Source organism: Humulus lupulus, chromosome 2, assembly GCF_963169125.1.
Source record: "Humulus lupulus chromosome 2, drHumLupu1.1, whole genome shotgun sequence".
In the NCBI taxonomy this organism is placed as follows: domain Eukaryota; kingdom Viridiplantae; phylum Streptophyta; class Magnoliopsida; order Rosales; family Cannabaceae; genus Humulus; species Humulus lupulus.
Window position 1 is genome coordinate 15505833 of NC_084794.1, and position 19098 is coordinate 15524930.

The following is a 19098-nucleotide window of genomic DNA, read 5'->3' on the forward strand; positions in this document are numbered from 1 at the left end:
TTATACACAAGAAACAGAAGAAAATTTGCATACATAAATAGAAAAATTAGAAATAATATATAGAAGTACTTAAACAAAACATATATCTGAATGTAGCTGAAGAACAAGCCACCAACAACATTTTGAAATAAAGTACAAAGCCAAAATATACAGATAATATAACACAAAATATTCATAAATCTAATAATGCCAAGAACATAAACAAAATACCCAAATTAGGAACTTGGAGTAGATAATCAATCCTAGAAACGAAGCATTGTCTATTTTTTGGCCTTCAAGAGGGAATAAGTACACACTTAAGTGTGTTGAATTGCCTAAATAGTCAATTGATAGCCGTATCCAAAATAATCATGCTATCCATCAATAGGATTTAACTTCTGCATTAGAATCAAAACCCCAAACCCCATTGAAGAGCTAGAAAATAATAGCATTGATTTAGATTTCAACCTAAAGAATGTCAACTCTGTTTTATCAGAAAATGATGTAATTTCAACATAACTACAAATACATATTAGATTCACAAATGCAGTGAACATATCAAAACTATATCCTAAATTTGAATGCTAATATCAAGAACTAAATACAAAACCAACCAAACATCCATATCTGAATATAGCAAGAAAGTATCAGATTCAGAACAATGAATATATCCATCATTAACCCTTCAGATTATTGAAGATTTAATCAACATCAGTCATAGAATATACCTCAAAGCCACCTAGCCACCAAGCCAAGCAATCTAAAGCTCTCAAAACCACCAAGCCACCAAGCCAAGTGATTGGAAAATATCAAACCCACATATCCAAGCAAACCAAAAATCACAAATCCTTAAAACCTTAGAAACATTAGACATGGCATCAATATCACAAAGGAAAAACAGATCTACCAAACTTAATAACACACGAGTATGCAACAATGGAGTTATTTGTTATAACGAGTGCTTAATGCTAAAAACTACAGAAATTACCCAATGATCTTAGGTGAAGAGAATCAGCGTTTTAGGGGCTTAGACCAAACAATAAGTTAGTCATCGACATAGGCGGCGACTTAGAGAAGTCGTGATGGGAGCTGGCGGCAACGGCGGCTCAAAGAAATCATGAGGGAGGCAAAGACAAAGGCTAACATATCTAGAGAATCGTGTAGAGCTATAGAACGAGTCAAAGAGAAGATGAAGGAGATAAAATAGGAATATAGATGAGAGGACTTAAGGATTGAAGAGCTACATATGAGAGAGGTTAGGTCTGCAACAATGGAGGAGTCGTCTGGTCAGCTCCAAGGATTGAAGGAGATGAAAACCATAGGGTTTCCAGCAAAAGCGCAATGAGAGAAGAGGGATTTGAGATATTAGGGTTATAGGTTTTCTTTTTTATGCTGATTGATTATTTGTGTTAAGTTTAGAATTATAACACATATATATTTATGTTTTAATTAAATAGTAAGTGTAATTAGACAAATGTGCATATACTATAAGAATTTAAAATATGTTGACATGGCAAGATATGTAGGATAAAAAATTATACACATAATTATTTTTTTGATAAAAACTTAAAATATGATATAAATTGAGAGGGAAAAATTTGCGCCAACTGAAAAATTGTTTCCCTCCAATATATATGTAAGTAAAGTTCTATACCTACCAATATTTATTGGTAGAGAATCATTGTTTTGAAAATTTATTATGTTGCTAACATTTACCTACCAATAGTTCGTACCAATAAATATTGGTAGGTAAAAATATCATTTGCCTACCAATAAATATGCGTAAGTAATATATTGGTAGATAAAGATCAGATTTCTTGTAGTGATTGGTGGCCTGGAATGAAGAAGAGTATTGCTAAGTTTGTTTCCAGATGCTTGACATGCCAGCAAGTTAAGACAAAACACCAAAGGCTAGCAGGGTTACTTCAACCGCTTTACGTTCCGGAATGGAAATGGGAGGATATAACAATGGATTTTGTGGTAGGACTACCCAGGACCACAAAGCAGCATGATTCTGCTTGGGTAATAGTGGATAGGCTCACTAAGTCTACCCATTTTCTACCAATTAAGACCACCTATGTAATGACCCACTAATCTAGACTTTTGGACCATTAACGAAACTATACATAAACTTACATTTTTGCGGAAATACCATAATTTTATTGAGTAACTTGTAAAAATAAGAGTTACTTACAAAATAAAATACTAAGAAGGATATGGGATCCCATTGTCTTTAAAAACAAAACATGATTTAAAATAAAAAGACATTACATAAGAAATGCGGAAAATACATGTAAAACCATAAAAGGTAAAACGAGACTACATCCTCGAATCGAATAACGCTCGGCCCCTTGACTCCATTCACCATCGATACACAATCCCAAGCATCCACGAACCTTACCGCCTCTTAAAGCTATTTTCCTGCACATAAAACAAAAAGGAATGAGCCGAATGCCCAGCAAGGAAAATCTAACACATAGTCATAAACATAAATTTCGTAATAAACGTAAAGACATATCATAACACTTAATACATACACTTATTATAATGGCCATTATTACTTGGGGTCCCATAGACTAAACAAGCATATGCCCATGGGATTAGTGGGGTCCTACTAGCTAAGTAGGTCATATGCCCATAACCCATTTGGGGTCTTGTTAGTCATATGGGTCATATGCCCAAGCCTACAAACATACATGCATACATATCATAACACATTTAATAACATAAAACATAAGATAACATAAGCATATAACATATTGATTCTAGCCTATTTTCCTTACCAAAGTTACCGGGATATGTGGACAGTGTTGGGACTTTGGAACACTCCTAATAACCATAATGAACAAGAGTGAGTCTAAAGAAAGAAAAGAGATGAAAAGGAATGGGAAGAATAAACCATTAAGAGTCACACTTACCAAAACTTATGTGCTTAAGAACTTTAGATTCCCTAACCAAAATAAGAATGAGGTTAGGAGACTGAGTAGAAGACTTTGAGAAAGAAAATAACATAAAACAATGAGCTAGAGTTTTGGTTTACCTCAAAGACTTGCAAGATCAATCTACACCACAACCGAAATACTAAAGAACCTTACTTCCCAAAGTGTTTGATAAGCTTATGATGTTTAAGCTTATGATTTCCCCAAACCAGGTGTTTAACTCTCACACTCACTTAGCACTAGCAGCCTCTGAACTTAGAGCAAAAGATGAATAATGGCTGGGTACTAGGTCCTATTTATAGAGTTTGGAAATGAAAGGATCTTGATTTTACTTGAATAAAAATAATAGCTTTTTAGGTGAAAAATATTTGAATAATCATTCAGCAGAGGCTGAAGACTCGTTCAAAAGATGCTGGACTTATGAAGAAGTTTGAATGGCTGAAAGGAAAAGAATTCAAAAACGTTTGAAAATACACTGAAGGAGGCGATATATCGCCCCCTGTAGGCAATATATCGCCTGGGCCAGTATGCCCGAGGCTCCCGTGCATCGTCTCGTGTTCTCCGTATCTATGTGCTGCGATATATCGCCCCCTATAGCTGCGATATATCAGCATACGCTGATTAATTAAACACGAAATTACACATTTTTAGCTAAGTTTGAATGGAGTAAACAGCCTTGACTAAGCCCTCAACGTATTCAAAGCTGCTGACTGACCCTATAACATTCAAACTTTACCCTTATTTAATTTAATCCTCAAAAATACTTAATCCTTAATTACCCATTCATAACATGTGCTTAAAATCCTATTGGTTGATATCTTAACCTTATAGTATAACAAATATTATCCTTAATATCAGTCATATAATCAAACCTTAGGTTATACTTAATATTCTTAAACTATAGGTTAAACTTAGAAAATCTATAAGTACTACTATGAGTGTCCAAATAATTCCCGGTCTGAACCAAAAATCCACAGTAACAAAGATAATACTATACATACTATAATACTACTAAACAATTAGCTAAGTAAAGTTCTTGGACTCTACAACCTACTCGGCTGACCAATATGCAGAATTGTATGTGGGTGAGATAGTAAGACTTCATGGGGTTCTAAAGTCGATAATTTATGATTGAGGGTCAGTGGTCACATCGAACTTTTGGAAGGGATTACAGAAGGCTATGGGAACAAGGTTAAAGTTCAGTACTGCGTTCCATCCCCAGATCGATGGCCAGTCTGAGAGGACTATACAGATTCTAGAGGACATGTTGAGATGTTGTGCTTTGGAATTTTCTGAGTCTTGGAACCGATACCTACCCCTAATGGAGTTCTCCAATAATAATAGTTATCAATCCACTATTGGGATAGCTCCCTATGAGATGCTTTATGAGCGCAAGTGTAGATCTCCTTTGCACTGGGATGAGGTGGGGAGAAGAATATTTTAGGCCCCGAGGCAGTTAGGGAAGCCAGCGAGGCGATCGAGAAAATTCACCAAAGGATGCTTACCGCTCAAAGTAGGCAAAAGAGTTACGCGGATCTTAAAAGAAGGGACATCGAGTTTTCTGTGGGCGAGTTTGTGTTCTTGAGAGTCTCGTTGATGAAAGGTGTTATGCGTTTTGGAAAGAAAGGGAAGTTGAGCCTGAGATATATAGGTCCATTTGGGATTTTGGACAGAGTAGGGCAAGTTGCGTACCGTTTAACACTGCCCCCAACACTAGCTGAAATGCATAATGCCTTTCACATCTCGATGTTGCGTAAGTACGTGTCATATCCCTCTCATGTTTTGAGTTATGAGTCGTTACAGCTAAAGCAGAACCTGAGCTATGATGAACAACTCGAGCGTGTTATTGAAAAGGGAATCAAGGAACTGAGATCCAAAAGGGTTCCATTAGTTAAGGTCCTGTGGAAGAATAGTTCGGAGCGAGAATCAACATGGGAGTTGGAGGAAGACATGAGAGAAAGATACCCTGAGTTATTCGGCAAGAAAGAATTTCGGGAGGAAATTCCTTTTAAGAAGGGTATATTGTAGCAAACCAATTTTTTTTTTTTTAATAATTTTGTGCTCTGTTTTATTTAATTGTTAAGTGTTATGAATTATTTTATTTATTTGTTTGAATTGTTTGATAGAAATTGTGTGTATTTAATTGTTAAATTTATTTATTTTGTGAATAAAATGAGCTTTGGTTGAATGTACCAAGGTGTATGGTAAGTACATATGCACCTTAGTAATTAAGTGTGTGCATGTGCGTAGTTGCATGGTGTACATGCAGTATAATTTTTTTGCACACCTTTATTTCCTTTTATTATAATTATTTTATTTAATTAGAAAAATAAATAAAGAAAGGGCAAGGGATATGGGCGTGTGGCATAGTGGGTAAGGGAAGGAATTGTTTTCCTATTTTATGTGGCAATTTGATGATGTAAATTTATGATGGCTAGACAAATTAGTATTTTTCTTCTTTTAGTTTAATTGAAAAAATCTCTTTATTTAAGAAATTAGAATAAACAAAATTTATGGAAAATTAGAAAGAGGAAACTTACCCACTCCCATTAACACTAGTGTGGCTAGGTTAGATTAAAAGGAAGGAAAGAAAAGAGAGCATTATGATGTTGGTGCCGTCGGCTAGGAGGAGAGAGAGAGAGAGAGAGAGAGAGAGAGAGAGAGAAAGGCTACGTGAAAGGCTAGAGAGAGAGAGAGAGAGAGAGAGGGCGTGAAGGCTAGGGAGAGAAGGAGAAAGAGAAGAAGGCGACTTTAATTAGGTTTGTGTTCTTGTTCCTTTTTGTGATTTGACTCTCTACCCCTTTTGTTTTTCTTTTCTTGATGCTAAGACTTTTGTTTTCTTGGATTGTTGTTGTTTTCTCTCTTGTGTGGGTTTGAAAAACTCTAGGGTGCCCAAGGTCATTGTGTTCTTGAACACAACCAAGGAAGGTAATATAAATTTTCCCCAATATCTTGTTGTTTGGGAGATTGTAATTCTCTTGGGTCATGTTTGGGTTTTGTTTTGTAAATAGGATTAGTAGTCTATGGAATCTCAATGTACGGTCATTTTGATGAGGTGTTTATGTTTTCATAGTTATCTTAATCAATGATTTGTGATCATGATTATTTTGATAAAAAAAGAGATGCGTGATTAAGTTTGACAAGGGTTTTGATTTTGATTTACTAAAATATGATGGTTTTGGTGTTTTTATGTTTATGGTCATGTGGGTTCGGCCAAGGCATATGTAAAGATTTCATGTTAGGGTTTCTTGCCTCTTTGCATGTTAGTTTTCATCCTCTTTCTATCTGTGACAATTTGTGATATTAGAAACGTGCTAGGAATTTCTTAGGTTTTGGAAAACAATAAGGAATGGAAGCATGTTGTGGGTTTCGGCCTAGGGTTTCTTGTAGCATGTCTTATGCATGTTTGATCTTGAGATATGCCTATGATTTAAATATCTAAATGATGTTAGGGTTTCTTTCTTAGGATGATAATATGTTAATAGGTTCATGCTAGGGTTTGTATTTGGACTTGTGTTGATTAAGCATGTAGGTTATTGTATGATTTTTGAGAAGCATGATGTAAAGATGGATTTCATGATTAAATATGCTTGCTGATTTTTGTGTGTAATTGGTGAATAATTTGGTGAAATAATGATTTTCATGCATAAGTGATGTTCCAAATGATATGTTGATTTTTATGTAAATAAAAGGGTATTTTAAGTGACATTGAAATGATATTTTTACTCAATCAATACCTACAGTTTTTTTTTTTATATTTTATGAAGAAAATATAAATTTTAATCCAAGTTTATGATTTTTGAGTGAGTAATTTGTTGCTAGAAATTTTGGGTAAAAATAAGAAATGTCATTTTAAATAAAAGAAATAATGTGTGTTTATTGAAATAAATTTATACCCTAAACTATGTATATATTAAAATGATATTTTAAAATGTGACCATGAATTTTCACATTTTTAATAGGTTCGGTTTTCTTTATTTTTAATAAGAAAATGTTTGGGTTTAAATTCACTTGTGACTTTTAAACAAAATAAATAGTTACTGAAAGTTTAGACTAATAAGTTAAAAATAATTATTTTGTTTAAAAATAATGGGTTTACACTACACAAATTAAGTCTTAAATAATATAAGTGAAAATGTATTTTTCCCATACTTAAAAATTATATTTTCCCACGCCAAATCTTGTAATATTGTTAATTTTAAAAGAAAATGTTATTTTCTAAAGGAAACATGAAATTTATAAGTACTTCTAACTAATTTCATGTTTTGTTATTTTCTATGCAATTTAAAATACTAAATTGAATTATTATTTTATGAAAAACTAAGAAAATGGTTAAATAAATTATTTTTATGAAATAAAAATAATGTATCAATAGGTTTAATCAAACTTAGGGATTTAAAGAAATAAAAAATGGTGAAGAGATCATTTGATGATTTTTTATGTGAAAAAGTTAGAAATAAACATGTAGAAATTATCGTTTTTAACGTGACTTTTTAACAACGCTCACACGTATGCATGTCGCATGCAAATGCACTTTTACGTTCAAATATATGCCTATTATTCGACCATATAATTTTTACTTGGAAACCATGCATGGATAATAGGTAGAATTGATATTATTCTTTTGTGATTCTATGTGGAAAATATGTGCATGTTTGGAAATTATGTATAATTTGCACCATGTGTGCATGAGGTATATGTGTTGGGCACAAGAAATCTCTTGTGATGCTAAAGAGTACTATTTAATAATGATTATAAACTCGTTGTGAAGTTGTCCCATTTTTTCTTTACTTGGACCTCAGGTAAGGAAATTAGATAGAATCTTTTTTTTTTATGCTATGAAATGGTAAGGTTGGTTTGTATGAGGATTAAAGATATGCTATGTATGATGATGTACTATGTGATATGAAGTACGAAATGCTATTTTGAGATGATATGATGAATTTGATGAATCATGTATTTCCTTTGTGTTGATATGACTGGATTGCATGTGTTTTGTATGCTGTATGAATAAGCAAATGGTTGTTAGTGTGTTGAACGCGACACAACAAAGGGGTTACTAAGGATATAAGACGTAACCTGAGTTACTAAGGTATGACGTAACTCAGAGGGTAGACGTGCCAAGGTTATTCAAGGACCAGAGCCTCATGTTTACCTCAAGATGTGACATGGATAAGAGAGGGGGCCATGTTCACAAGGATGTGAATGAATGATGTTTGAATATGATGATGATGGTTGAATATGTTAATGATGTGTGAATATGATGGTGATGTATGATGATGACGTTTATGAATGATGTATGATGGCGACGTTTAAGTATGATGTATGATGATGCATGGATATGATGTGTATGACTCTTACGATGTGATTATGTTGTTATTGTGTTTTCTTTGTATGTTGTTTGTACTTACTTACTGAACTTTTAGCTCACCCCCTTACTTTCCCCCTTTCAGGTAATAAATAGAGTTTCTCGGCATGCACTGGGATGTGAGGAGTTACGACGTCAGAGTGTGTATGATGTGGGGATACCCTATGGACGAATAAACGATCAACTTAAACGCTGAATGTGAAAATATATATACGCAAGTGAACGCAATCGATTCAAGTAATATATGATAAGTAGAGTATCGTTCCCACGAAGACTGTTTACCAATTACCAATAATTTTTCTTTGATTTCTATTTGGCAACTAAAATTTTGATTTTTGAATTTAATTTAAAAATTGAAAATAACTTTGAACAAAAAAAACTAATTAAAAGGTTTAAAATCACTATTGAAAAGACCTAGGGTGTTAATTTCATCAACTTTTCATTTTACTAATTTTATAAATCAATTCTAGATGTCTTTCTTCCTATTCTAATAGCAGGTTAACCTAAATTGATTCCTATTCCTTTTCAAGATATAAGATCTCAACTTATATGCAAGTTTTCTACATCTCTGTGATAAACTTAAACATATAGAAGGCATTAAGCATGGAAACCTAATTACTACACAAGTCATACAAGTACTTTAGTCGTCCAATATGCAACCTATGTCTATATAATGATAGCATATTCAATTCTCATCTTTCGAATTTTAAATCAAAATCATAAAATAGGGCAAATATTGATCAAGTATTTACTAGCATTAAATACACATTATATAGATTAGAATAAAGAAGAAAATTCAAAAGAATATCATAATTAAATTAGATAGAAATCAAGTGACTACATTAAACCCTAGATAAAAATTATTTAGTTCATATCAGACATTACTAAATCAACAAAATAATAATTTAAAAACATAAGATTCATAAAACGTAGTTAAAAACTAACCTCATGACTTAATTAAACCCTAAATACGAATTTATAGTAAAAAAATAACAAAGGCTGTGTTTTTTCCTATGCAGGCCGCGACTTGGCCTTCTTTAGGTCGCTACCTGTGTCTGTTTTTTAGCCTTGTGCTTTCGTGATCAATCTTCAGGCGTCGCAACTTAAACATCATCAAGTCACGACCTGTGTCCATTTTTCCCCTTAGCTGAGCCTCTGTTTTCCTCTTGAGTCGCGAGTTGTAAGTCCAAGTCGCGACACTAATTCCATCCAGCAGCTATGCGTCTCTGACTTCGCCCTGAATCGTGACTTATAAGCCCAAGTCGCAACCCTAATTTAATTTTTTTCTCATATTAGGTCTTTCAAGTCATCGCTCCATCAAAACCCATCTTTTAACCATCCTTAGCATCATTTTGAGTCCAACAACCGCCGAGAGCCTCATTTTTCTACCATTTTTACTTCTTTTTACATTATTCTCGTGATTCACTGCACCAACCTACAACAAAGACAAACAAAAGCATAATCTTGCACAAAACACACATAAAGACTCAAGATTACCATAAAAACACATTCTACATGACGTTAAAATGAAGTTATCAAACTCCCCCAAACTTACTCTTTGTTCGCCCTCAAATAAAGGACTCAAAACAAACCAAGACTCTAACAACATGAATTATACCAACAACAACAATTATGCCTCAAAGTCATGAATGTTAATCATATAATTCTTAGAAAACTACTCAACAATTCATTCTTGAATTTTGATCAAAACACTCAATCAACACACATTAGTCTACTAACATTTTGTATTATCAACTCATAATCATTAAATAAACATATTCGAAATCAATTATGCTCACCAAATTTCTTTACAATCGATCCATTCAAACCAAGTAATTTGTAGCGTCCCAGAATTTTACTTAGTTAGCTATATAGTAGTAGTTGTAGTATTTTAGATTCCATGGATTTTGGTTCAAACCGGGACTTAGTTGGAAACTCATAGCAATAGTTAAGAATTTTATAAGTTTAACCTATAGTTTAAGAATATTAATTATAACATAAGGTTTGATTAATATTACTGGTCCTAGGTGTATTATTTATTATAATCTAACACTTATCATAAGCATGATTATTAGGTAATTAGAGTTTGTTATTTTATGGTTAGTTAAGAAATTTGTGGATTAGGTTGTTATTTAGATAATTAAATAGATTTTCCCATAACTTTAGGGTACTGTAACTTCTGACCTATTTTTGACCTAGTTATATTATGAATTTCAAAAACTAGTATTTCTAGAAAGTTGTAGATAATTAAATTAGCTTTCTAATGGTATAAAGATGGTCTAAATCGAAGTAGTACAGCTCCAGTTATGTTAATTTTACTACATATGAGTTTAGGGTTACGAGATTTAGGAAGTTAGAAGTTAGGATTCTATTTTTTTTTTTTAAAACAAGCTTTGACTCCTTAGACCTACCTTTGAACGATTTGACCGAGTCCTAAGCCTTTGACTGAAGAATATTCAAATATTTACAATTAAATTCATTATTTTTATTCAAAGCCAAAAAGATTATTTTTATTCCTAGAACTCTATAAATAGGACTTAGAACCCAGCCCTTCCATTCACTCTTCAGCTGTGATCAGACTCCAAGGTGCTAGTGAGACCTTAAGAGTGATAAACACTTGGGTTGGAAAAAATCTTTGCCATTCTTAAGCTTTATCAAACACTTGGGAAGTGAGGATTAGAGTGTTTCGGTATTGGAGTTAGACCAATTCATAAGGTCAACTGAGGTATTCTTATTCTTAAGTTCAATTCTGTTTGATTCCTTAGTTTCTTTAGTTTTCATTCAGGTTCTAACTTTTGTTATGGTTTTGTGGTTAGGTTTTTAAGTTCTTTGAACTTAAGTTTTCTTTTCGGTAAGTTTCCTTTTGGTGGTTTAGTTATATTCCTTTCATCTCTTTCCTTTAGAAATACTCACCATTTTTATTGGTGGTTTTAGGAGTGTTCCAAGTCCCGCATTTATTCTCAATTATCCCGGTGTTGGTAAGGAAAATGAAATAGTTTAGTATTATGATCTAGTTTGTGTAATGTATGATATAGTTTATGTTTGTATGACCTAACATTTCAGGTACAATAAAGGGGTAAGTGTGTCTGGACCTAAGGTGTCCAATGATGTATGACGGACTATGTCCGGTAGGCTTGGTTGCCAAAACTTTATGACGGACCTATGTCCGGTGTATGACGGACTTTTGTCCGGGGCTTAATTGCCACCCCTTTATAAGCACTTATATTTTTATTATATCTGACTTGTTATTTTTAGTTATGATTATGATATATGACATATAGTTATGATTTATGACACATGATTTATGATCTATTACCTATGACCTATGACTTATGACTTAGAGTATGACCTGTGATCTATGACTAAGATTTATGATTTATAATTATGACTTAAGATTTGATATGATCTAGATGTTTGTGTGACTTTGGTGAATATATGTTATGTTTGATTATATGACTAACCATTGTTTGTATTTTCCTTACTGGGCTTAGAAGCTCACTCCTTATGATGTTGTTATTTCAGGAAATTACGGATAGAAAGGCCGGTGGCAAGTGGGACCTAAGAGCTGAGCAACCGAGTGTGAGTACAGTGCAGGCTAGACTAGGTGCCACTGTGGGAATGTCGAGTGTGAGTACAACGCAGGTAGGGCAGATTACATTTCATGTCCGATCAACATGACTTGTTAGTATTAATGTGTGAGAGTATAACACATTATGTTAGAGTGATATTGTGTTAATATATCGCACAATGATTATTATGTTTATGATTGTTATTTATGCTTATGTTATCTGGTTGGTGGGTTATGTCCTACATAGCTTTTCTTACTAGGCGTTAGCTCACGGGTACTATGTGTGCAAGTAAAGGCAAGACAAAGCAATGAGTGGTGCAGGCTCGAGGCATGGATCTTATATGTTAGTGGTGGGCGATGTTTTAGAGTATTAAAAAATGTATTCGGATTGGAACGTTTTAGTTTTGGTTTTGGACTTGAAATGGTTTATTAATGTCATTATGGTTTTTAGTTAAGTGTTAAGCATTTTATTTTAAATAATGAGATCTCATGCGTAGTTTTATTTCAATAAATAAGTTTTTCTGTCATAAAATTTATCGATTTAAATTTATAACTAGCGTCTCGGAAAATCATGGTGTTACACAATCTAACAACTTTATACCCTTGATTAGTGTTACACCCAGATTTCGAGCTATGTTAATTATGACCTCGAAAGTTGGATTCGCAAATAAGTGGACTCATAAGGTTGGAAACATGCTCTAGGATTGTATGTCGAGTTTGCAGGATATAGACGACCTCGAGTATGGTGACCTCGAAGTATTCATGATCTCGAAAGATAGCTCCGGGAACACACTCATCTTCAGGGACGACTTCGGATCAGGGGTCCCGAGCTCGACGCACGTACGATCTCGAAAGCCATGCGGCCTCGGGAGATGTTTCTAGCTCGATAGATGACGGGAAACCTGGGAAGCTAAAGCCTTAGAGATACGCGATAACCACCTTGAATATCTTCAAGTGTTATAAATATGAGATGTAATCCTCATTTATTATTGTAAATCCCCCAGAATCGTGGGATATTATTTGGTCAGTTTTACGTCTCCTGGTCTTCAGGGGACGTTTCCTTTTATATCTGATTATAGGCATTTAAAGCCATTTATTTTATTTACACAAAAAGAGTAACTACCCAAAATATGTGGGATAGTATTCTACAGCCTTCTCTATAAATAGAGAGGCCATGCACCATTGTAAAGGACCGAAATTCTGATCCTTGAGAGAAAACTCTGGAGAATTCATTCCTGAAGAATTCCTAGAGATAATCTTAAGTTTAATAACAAAGACTCATGGACTAGGCAGATTTAACTGCTGAACCACGTAAAAATCGTGTGTTTGTATTGTTTTATTTCAATTGGCTATTATCAATTAATTGTTTATGTGCTATTCTTTCACTGTTTGACGAAAAACGGCGTCAACAGTTTGGTGCTTTCATTGAGAGCCTTAAGCATTCATCCCTGAGAAAATCATGGCCACAAACAATCAGAACACCCCTGAGGAAAATTACCCAAGACGTCCTGGAAAACAACCAGTGGAGAACCCGGATGTTGAGGAGAGGAGTGGGTCTTCTGATTCCTGGGGACCACCGCCTCCACCAAGGGATGAGGATATGTACTACAATCCTGAGCGTTACGTTCCTATTGTAGAACTAGAAAACCGGTAGTTGAAACAGCTGTTGGCAGAGGCCAACAAACGGAATGAGGAGTTGACTAGAATAGCCGCAAAGGCGCAGGTGGCTCAGCCCCCGCCTCCGCGCGAAAACCAAGTCCCTCCTCCAAGGGACGTGCATGTTCCTCCCCGGAGGCCCCGTGGGCGTCCACGAAAGGATGCTGCCATAAGGAGGCCGACTCAACCTCCGGCGCCAACAGAGCCATCTGCTCCTCCTAGGCCCCAGAGGAGTACCCGAGCTCGGGTCCCGCCTAACCCGCCTGTGGAAGTGCTTGCAGGAACTGAGAATAACCGAACCCCTGCAGAGGCTCGAACTCAGGTACCTGGAGCGCACCGAACGCGACTGACCCATCTCGGGCAAATTTTGGATCCTCTAGGCCGCGACAAGGGTGGCAGCCACCGTCTCCTATACGGTTCCCTCTGTCACCCATAAGATATCCTTCGCCACCCCGCAGAAACGCTCAACCTGTTTGAGATCAGGATCAAGGGCGTGCGGGGGATGGACAAGGAAACAGGGAGACTTTCCAGGAGCAGAGAGGCGCTCCATCTGAGAGAAGTCAGACGTCTCGGTCTCGCACCGTGGAGACGAGGCGACGAGGAAAGAATCCATCACGAAACAACTGGGCAATGAGTCTCACCAGTGACGAATCTGGAGAGGCCAGGTCCGTCAGCAAATACGACCGAGGTCGTAAGAATATTGGAAGTCGCAAGAATCGTCCCGACCTGCGCAATCATCTGAATCAGAGTCGGGGGAATGGAGATCAAACAAATCCGGACCTGAGGGATCGCTTGAATAGGCGTAGAGATCCCTCACGGAGATGCGAGCCTGGAATCACGATCAATGACAGTCAATTCCAGACAGCACCTCCTACTGACCCAGTCCAAGAAAGAATCGATCAGCTTGAAAAAGCCTTTAGGGTTTTGAAGAATGAACGAGGATTGGGTCGATATGAGGACTCTGATGAGGAGCTCGAGCCGTTTGCTCCCCATATTTCCAACACTCAATTTCCTCAAGGGTTCCGGATTCCTCATGTCCCAGCATTCGAAGGAAAGACCGTGTAATGACCCACTAATCTAGACTTTTTGGACCATTAACGAAACTATACATAAACTTACATTTTTAAGAAAATACCATAATTTTATTGAGTAACTTGTAAAATAAGAGTTACTTAAAAATAAATACTAAGAAGGATATGGGATCCCATTGTCTTTAAAAAAAAAACATGATTTAATAAAAAAAAACATTACATAAAAAATGCGGAAAATACATGTAAAACCATAAAAAGACATAAACAGTAACTACATCCTCGAATCGAATAACGCTCGGCCCCTTGACTCCATTCACCATCGATACACATCCTCTAAGCGTCCACGAATCTTACCGCCTCTTAAAGCTATTTTCCTGCACATAAAACAAAAAGGAATGAGCCTAATGCCCAGTAAGGAAAATCTAACACATAGTCATAAACATAATTTCATAATAAACGTAAAGACATATCATAACACTTAATACATACACTTATTATAATGGCCATTATTACTTGGGGTCCCATAGACTAAACAAGCTTATGCCCATGAGATTAATGGGGTCCTACTAGCTAAGTAGGCATATGCCCATAATCTTTTTGGGGTCTTGTTAGTCAAATAGGGCATAAGCCCAAGCCTACAAACATACACATTCATTACATATTCATAACATATCATATTTCATAACATAACACATAAGCAATACACATATAGATTCTATCCTATTTTCCTTACCAAAGTTACCGGGATATGTGGATTGAGTTGGGACTTTTTGGAACACTCCTAAAACCATGTGAGAAAGAGTGAGTCTTATGAAGAAGAAGAAATGAAAAGGATGGAAAGACTAAACCATTGAAAAACATACTTACCGAAACTTATGTGTTTAAGAACTTGGATTCCCTAACCAAAATAAGAATGAGGTTAGGGGACTGAGTAGAAGGTTATGAAAGAGGAAATAACATAAAGCGAATGAACTAAAGTTTTGGTTTACCTCAAAGACTTGAAAGACCAATCTATACCACAACCGAAATACTATAGAACCTCACTTCTCAAAGTGTTTGATAAGCTTATGATGTTTAAGCTTATGATTTCCCAAACCAGGTGTTTACACTCTCACACTCACTTAGCACTAGCAGCTTCTGAACTTAGAGTAAAAGGTGAATAATGGCTGGGTACTAGGTCCTATTTATAGAGTTTGGGAATGAAAGTATCTTGATTTTACTTGAATAAAAATAATGGCTTTTTAGGTGAAAATCATTTGAATAATCGTTCAGCAGAGGCTGAAGACTCGTTCAAAAGATGCTGGACTTATGAAGAAGTTTGAATGGCTGAAAGGAAAAGAATTCAAAAATGTTTGAATTTATGCTGGAGGAGGCGATATATCGCCCCCTGTAGGCGATATATCGCCTGGACCACTGTTCCCGAGGCGACCGTGCATCGATTCGTGTTTTCCGTATCTACGTGCTGCGACATATCGCCCCCTATAGCTGCGATATATCGGCACACGCTGAATATTTAAACACGAAATTACACATTTTTAGCTAAGTTTGAATGGAGTAAACAGCCTTGACTAAGCCCTCAACGTATTCAAAGCTGCTGACTGACCCTATAACATTCAAACTTTACTACTTATTAAATTTAATCCTCAAAAATACTTAATCCTTAATCACCATTCATAACATGTGCTTAAAATCCTATTGGTTGATATCTAAACCTTATAGTATAATAAATATAATCCTTAATATCAGTCACATTAATCAAACCTTAGGTTAAACTTAATATTCTTAACTATAGGTTAAACTTAGAAAATCTATAAATACTACTATGAGTGTCCAAATAATTCCCGGTCTGAACCAAAAATCCACAGTTACAAAGATAATACTATACATACTATAATACTACTAAATAATTAGCTAAGTAAAGTTCTTGGACTCTTCAGACCGACCCATGTAGTCACCTGAGCACGTTCAACACTATTATGAGAACCAGCACTACAAGAAAAAGCTTCATTAATAGCATTGCATTTGGACATTATTAAAAAAACGCTATTAAAAAGTTACATAATCTATACATCATGCACTGTTCATTGGCGCTTAATTTTTTTCTTTTTTTTGTCAAAGCCGCTTAATTGAAAAAGGAAAAGACAAAGAAAAACCCATTTCCCCTCCCTCATTCCCGTCTCTCTCTCTCTCTTCCCACGTTACCCGTCTCTCCCATTTTCTCCATTTTCACTCCATAGCATAATCCATCTCTCTCTCAGAGGAACCCAGACGAACCCGCCTCTCCCACCCACTCACTGTGAATCTCTCTCTCAGAGGAACCCAGACGAACCCAGTGCCTCTCCTACCCGCTCACTGTGAATCTCTCTCTCAGAGGAACCCAGAAGAACCCAGCGCCTCTCACACGTGCATCTCGGTTCTCTCAGTCAGCACCGACCAAGGGTCTCTCTCGGTTCTCTCAGTCAGTGCCTCTCCCGTCCAATCACTCTCTCTCTGTTAGTCAAGCAGCTCCGAAGTACACCTCTACCAAGCAAGTAAGTGCATGCATTTTTGTTTCTTCTAATTGTATACATTAAACTCATTTTTAAAAACAATTCTCTCTCTTTCCTCTAACTCCTTGATGTATAACCTGTTTTCTTCAATAATTTGAGCTTGTTTCTCTGTAAGACTCTGCAATCGCTCGGTGTCTGACCTGGGCATAGTGCTGATGTTAAGTAATAGAAAACACCAAAAAGAAACTCCAAGGGGCATAGAAAGATGTGAACATATAGAATTGTTTTTAAAAATGTTGTAGTTTTCTCTTTAGTAATTGAATGGTAAAGGGTATACCTAGATTCTTCCAAAGATCGCCTCAACTTAGTTATCTCAAGCCGTAAATTCTTCATTATCCTCTCCACAGTTGATGCCTAATAAGAAAATTTCAAAATGACAGTAATTAGATAGTTTTAACATTTGTCCGATTCTCAAAGGCCAATCATCTAGTTCCAGTTTCAGGCTAATAATGAAATTGGTGTTGGCCATTCTTAATCAACTAAAGTAAGGTAATCTTAGTACATACATACCAGGCTTACTACCTCCTCTTCACACTCACTGCTATCTGACTTGGTTCCTGAAAAACTCTCTAGTGATTGCTCAGTGTTCCCACTTCCCATCATAAACCCAAAACCAACTCTCTGCAAACCTCGCTTCGCAATCTGCAAAAGGGCAACTCTCTTCTGCTCGCTATTCACCTTCAACCTCTTCTCCACAGCTTCCTTCTCCAACAAGGCTTCTCTCAGCAAACTGTTGGTATCTCTATTCTCCTCTGTCAAACTCACCACACTATTCTCCAACTCCCTCTTCTCCTTCTTCCTCAATTCTTTGTACTCATTCACCTTCTCTTCAGCCTCAGAAGTAAGTCTTGTAACTACCAATAGCTCTTCAGTCAATTCCAATTCCAAACGCATTGAATCACTCTTTTCTATGCCTTTAATGAACTTGCCATCATCATCATCATCCGTTTTTTCTACAGCCACATTTTTTATGATCCTTTCCAAGCTCACATTTGCTGATGAAAGAGACTCCAAGCATTTAGACAAAATCTCATTGCTTTGCTCTCTCTTCATTTCCATGTCTTCAATTCTCTCCCTGAAAATTTCAACTTCCTTTTCAAGTTTTTTCCAATTGTGCCCTAATTATTTGTCTCCCAAGCATCTTTTGAGTTGGCTTTGCTCAAAAAAAGAAGAAAAATTGGCCTCTTTTACTTGTCGATCTTCAACCCAAATACAGTGCTTGCTCTTCATACTCATTTTTTCCCCCCGAATTCTCAGGAAAAAAGGAAAGGAAAAACGGAAAGGAAAGAAAGAAAGAAAACTTCACCCCCTAAATTCTCTTCGTTGGTTCTCCGCATTTCATCTCTATCAGGTATCTAATGTTACTCTTTAATTTCCATATCCATGTTTTGATTAATCTAATTTATGTATATCAGCATTTGGGTTTTCAAGAAATTTTAATAATGTACTGAGCTGAGATTCTCGTAGGTGAAATGAAATTAAGTCAATTTTTGGTGGAGTTGGTTTCTTAGAGGTTTCTCTCGTGATGAAATGATGGGATTATTTATTTGTTCTCAATTATTTTTTATCAAATAGACAATTTCTGGGCTGTTGAAAAATATTTTACTTGTTTTTTGTTCTTTTGATTTTGATTTATACATTTATAAGCCAATACTTTGTATGTAAACTAACTAAAACAATATTGGCATATTATCTACTTTCTTATATGAGTTTGCTCTATTTTTGTCATATACTCTATGATGAGTTCTATTTAATATCCAAATATAAAGGTAAAGTGAGCTATTTCATTCTACTTGGAGTGAATTATATGGTACTAATTAAAGAAAACAAATCAAAACTATGATTGGATTCAGAAAACTTAAAGTTGTACTTCCATCTTAAAGTTATCTACCAACTTTGATACAAGAACACTTGATGGGCACTAAATTGTTTCTCTCTCTCTTTACTGTTTTCTGGCTGGAATTGAATTCTGGGTTGATTGGTCTGGATTTTATTGCTGTTTTTTTCT

The 19098-nt window shown here is 35.6% G+C and overlaps 1 protein-coding gene across 1 annotated transcript; it reads right to left on the reverse strand.

Annotated features, from left to right (window-relative positions):
* Nucleotides 1-353: 353 nt before the first annotated feature.
* LOC133813954 (uncharacterized protein At3g49055-like) lies at nucleotides 354-18149 on the reverse strand. The gene is made up of 5 exons (XM_062246981.1): nucleotides 17601-18149; nucleotides 17368-17444; nucleotides 17168-17242; nucleotides 594-662; nucleotides 354-498 (listed from the first exon to the last, which is right to left on the reverse strand). The coding sequence occupies exons 1-5, from the start codon at nucleotides 18147-18149 to the stop codon at nucleotides 354-356; spliced, it is 915 nt and encodes a 304-aa protein (XP_062102965.1).
* Between the last annotated feature and the right edge of the window lie 949 nt (nucleotides 18150-19098).

Bases quoted from the DNA above. Each gene is read 5' to 3' on its own strand.
- LOC133813954 (XM_062246981.1), bottom strand. From the start codon at position 18,149: ATGGAAATGAAGAGAGAGCAAAGCAATGAGATTTTGTCTAAATGCTTG. The intron at 17,243-17,367 runs GTATACCCTTTA...ACTTAACATCAG, and splicing joins CGATCTTTGGAAGAATCTAG to CACTATGCCCAGGTCAGACA. The intron at 499-593 runs GTTGGTTTTGTA...ATGTATTTGTAG, and splicing joins TATTCAGATATGGATGTTTG to TTATGTTGAAATTACATCAT.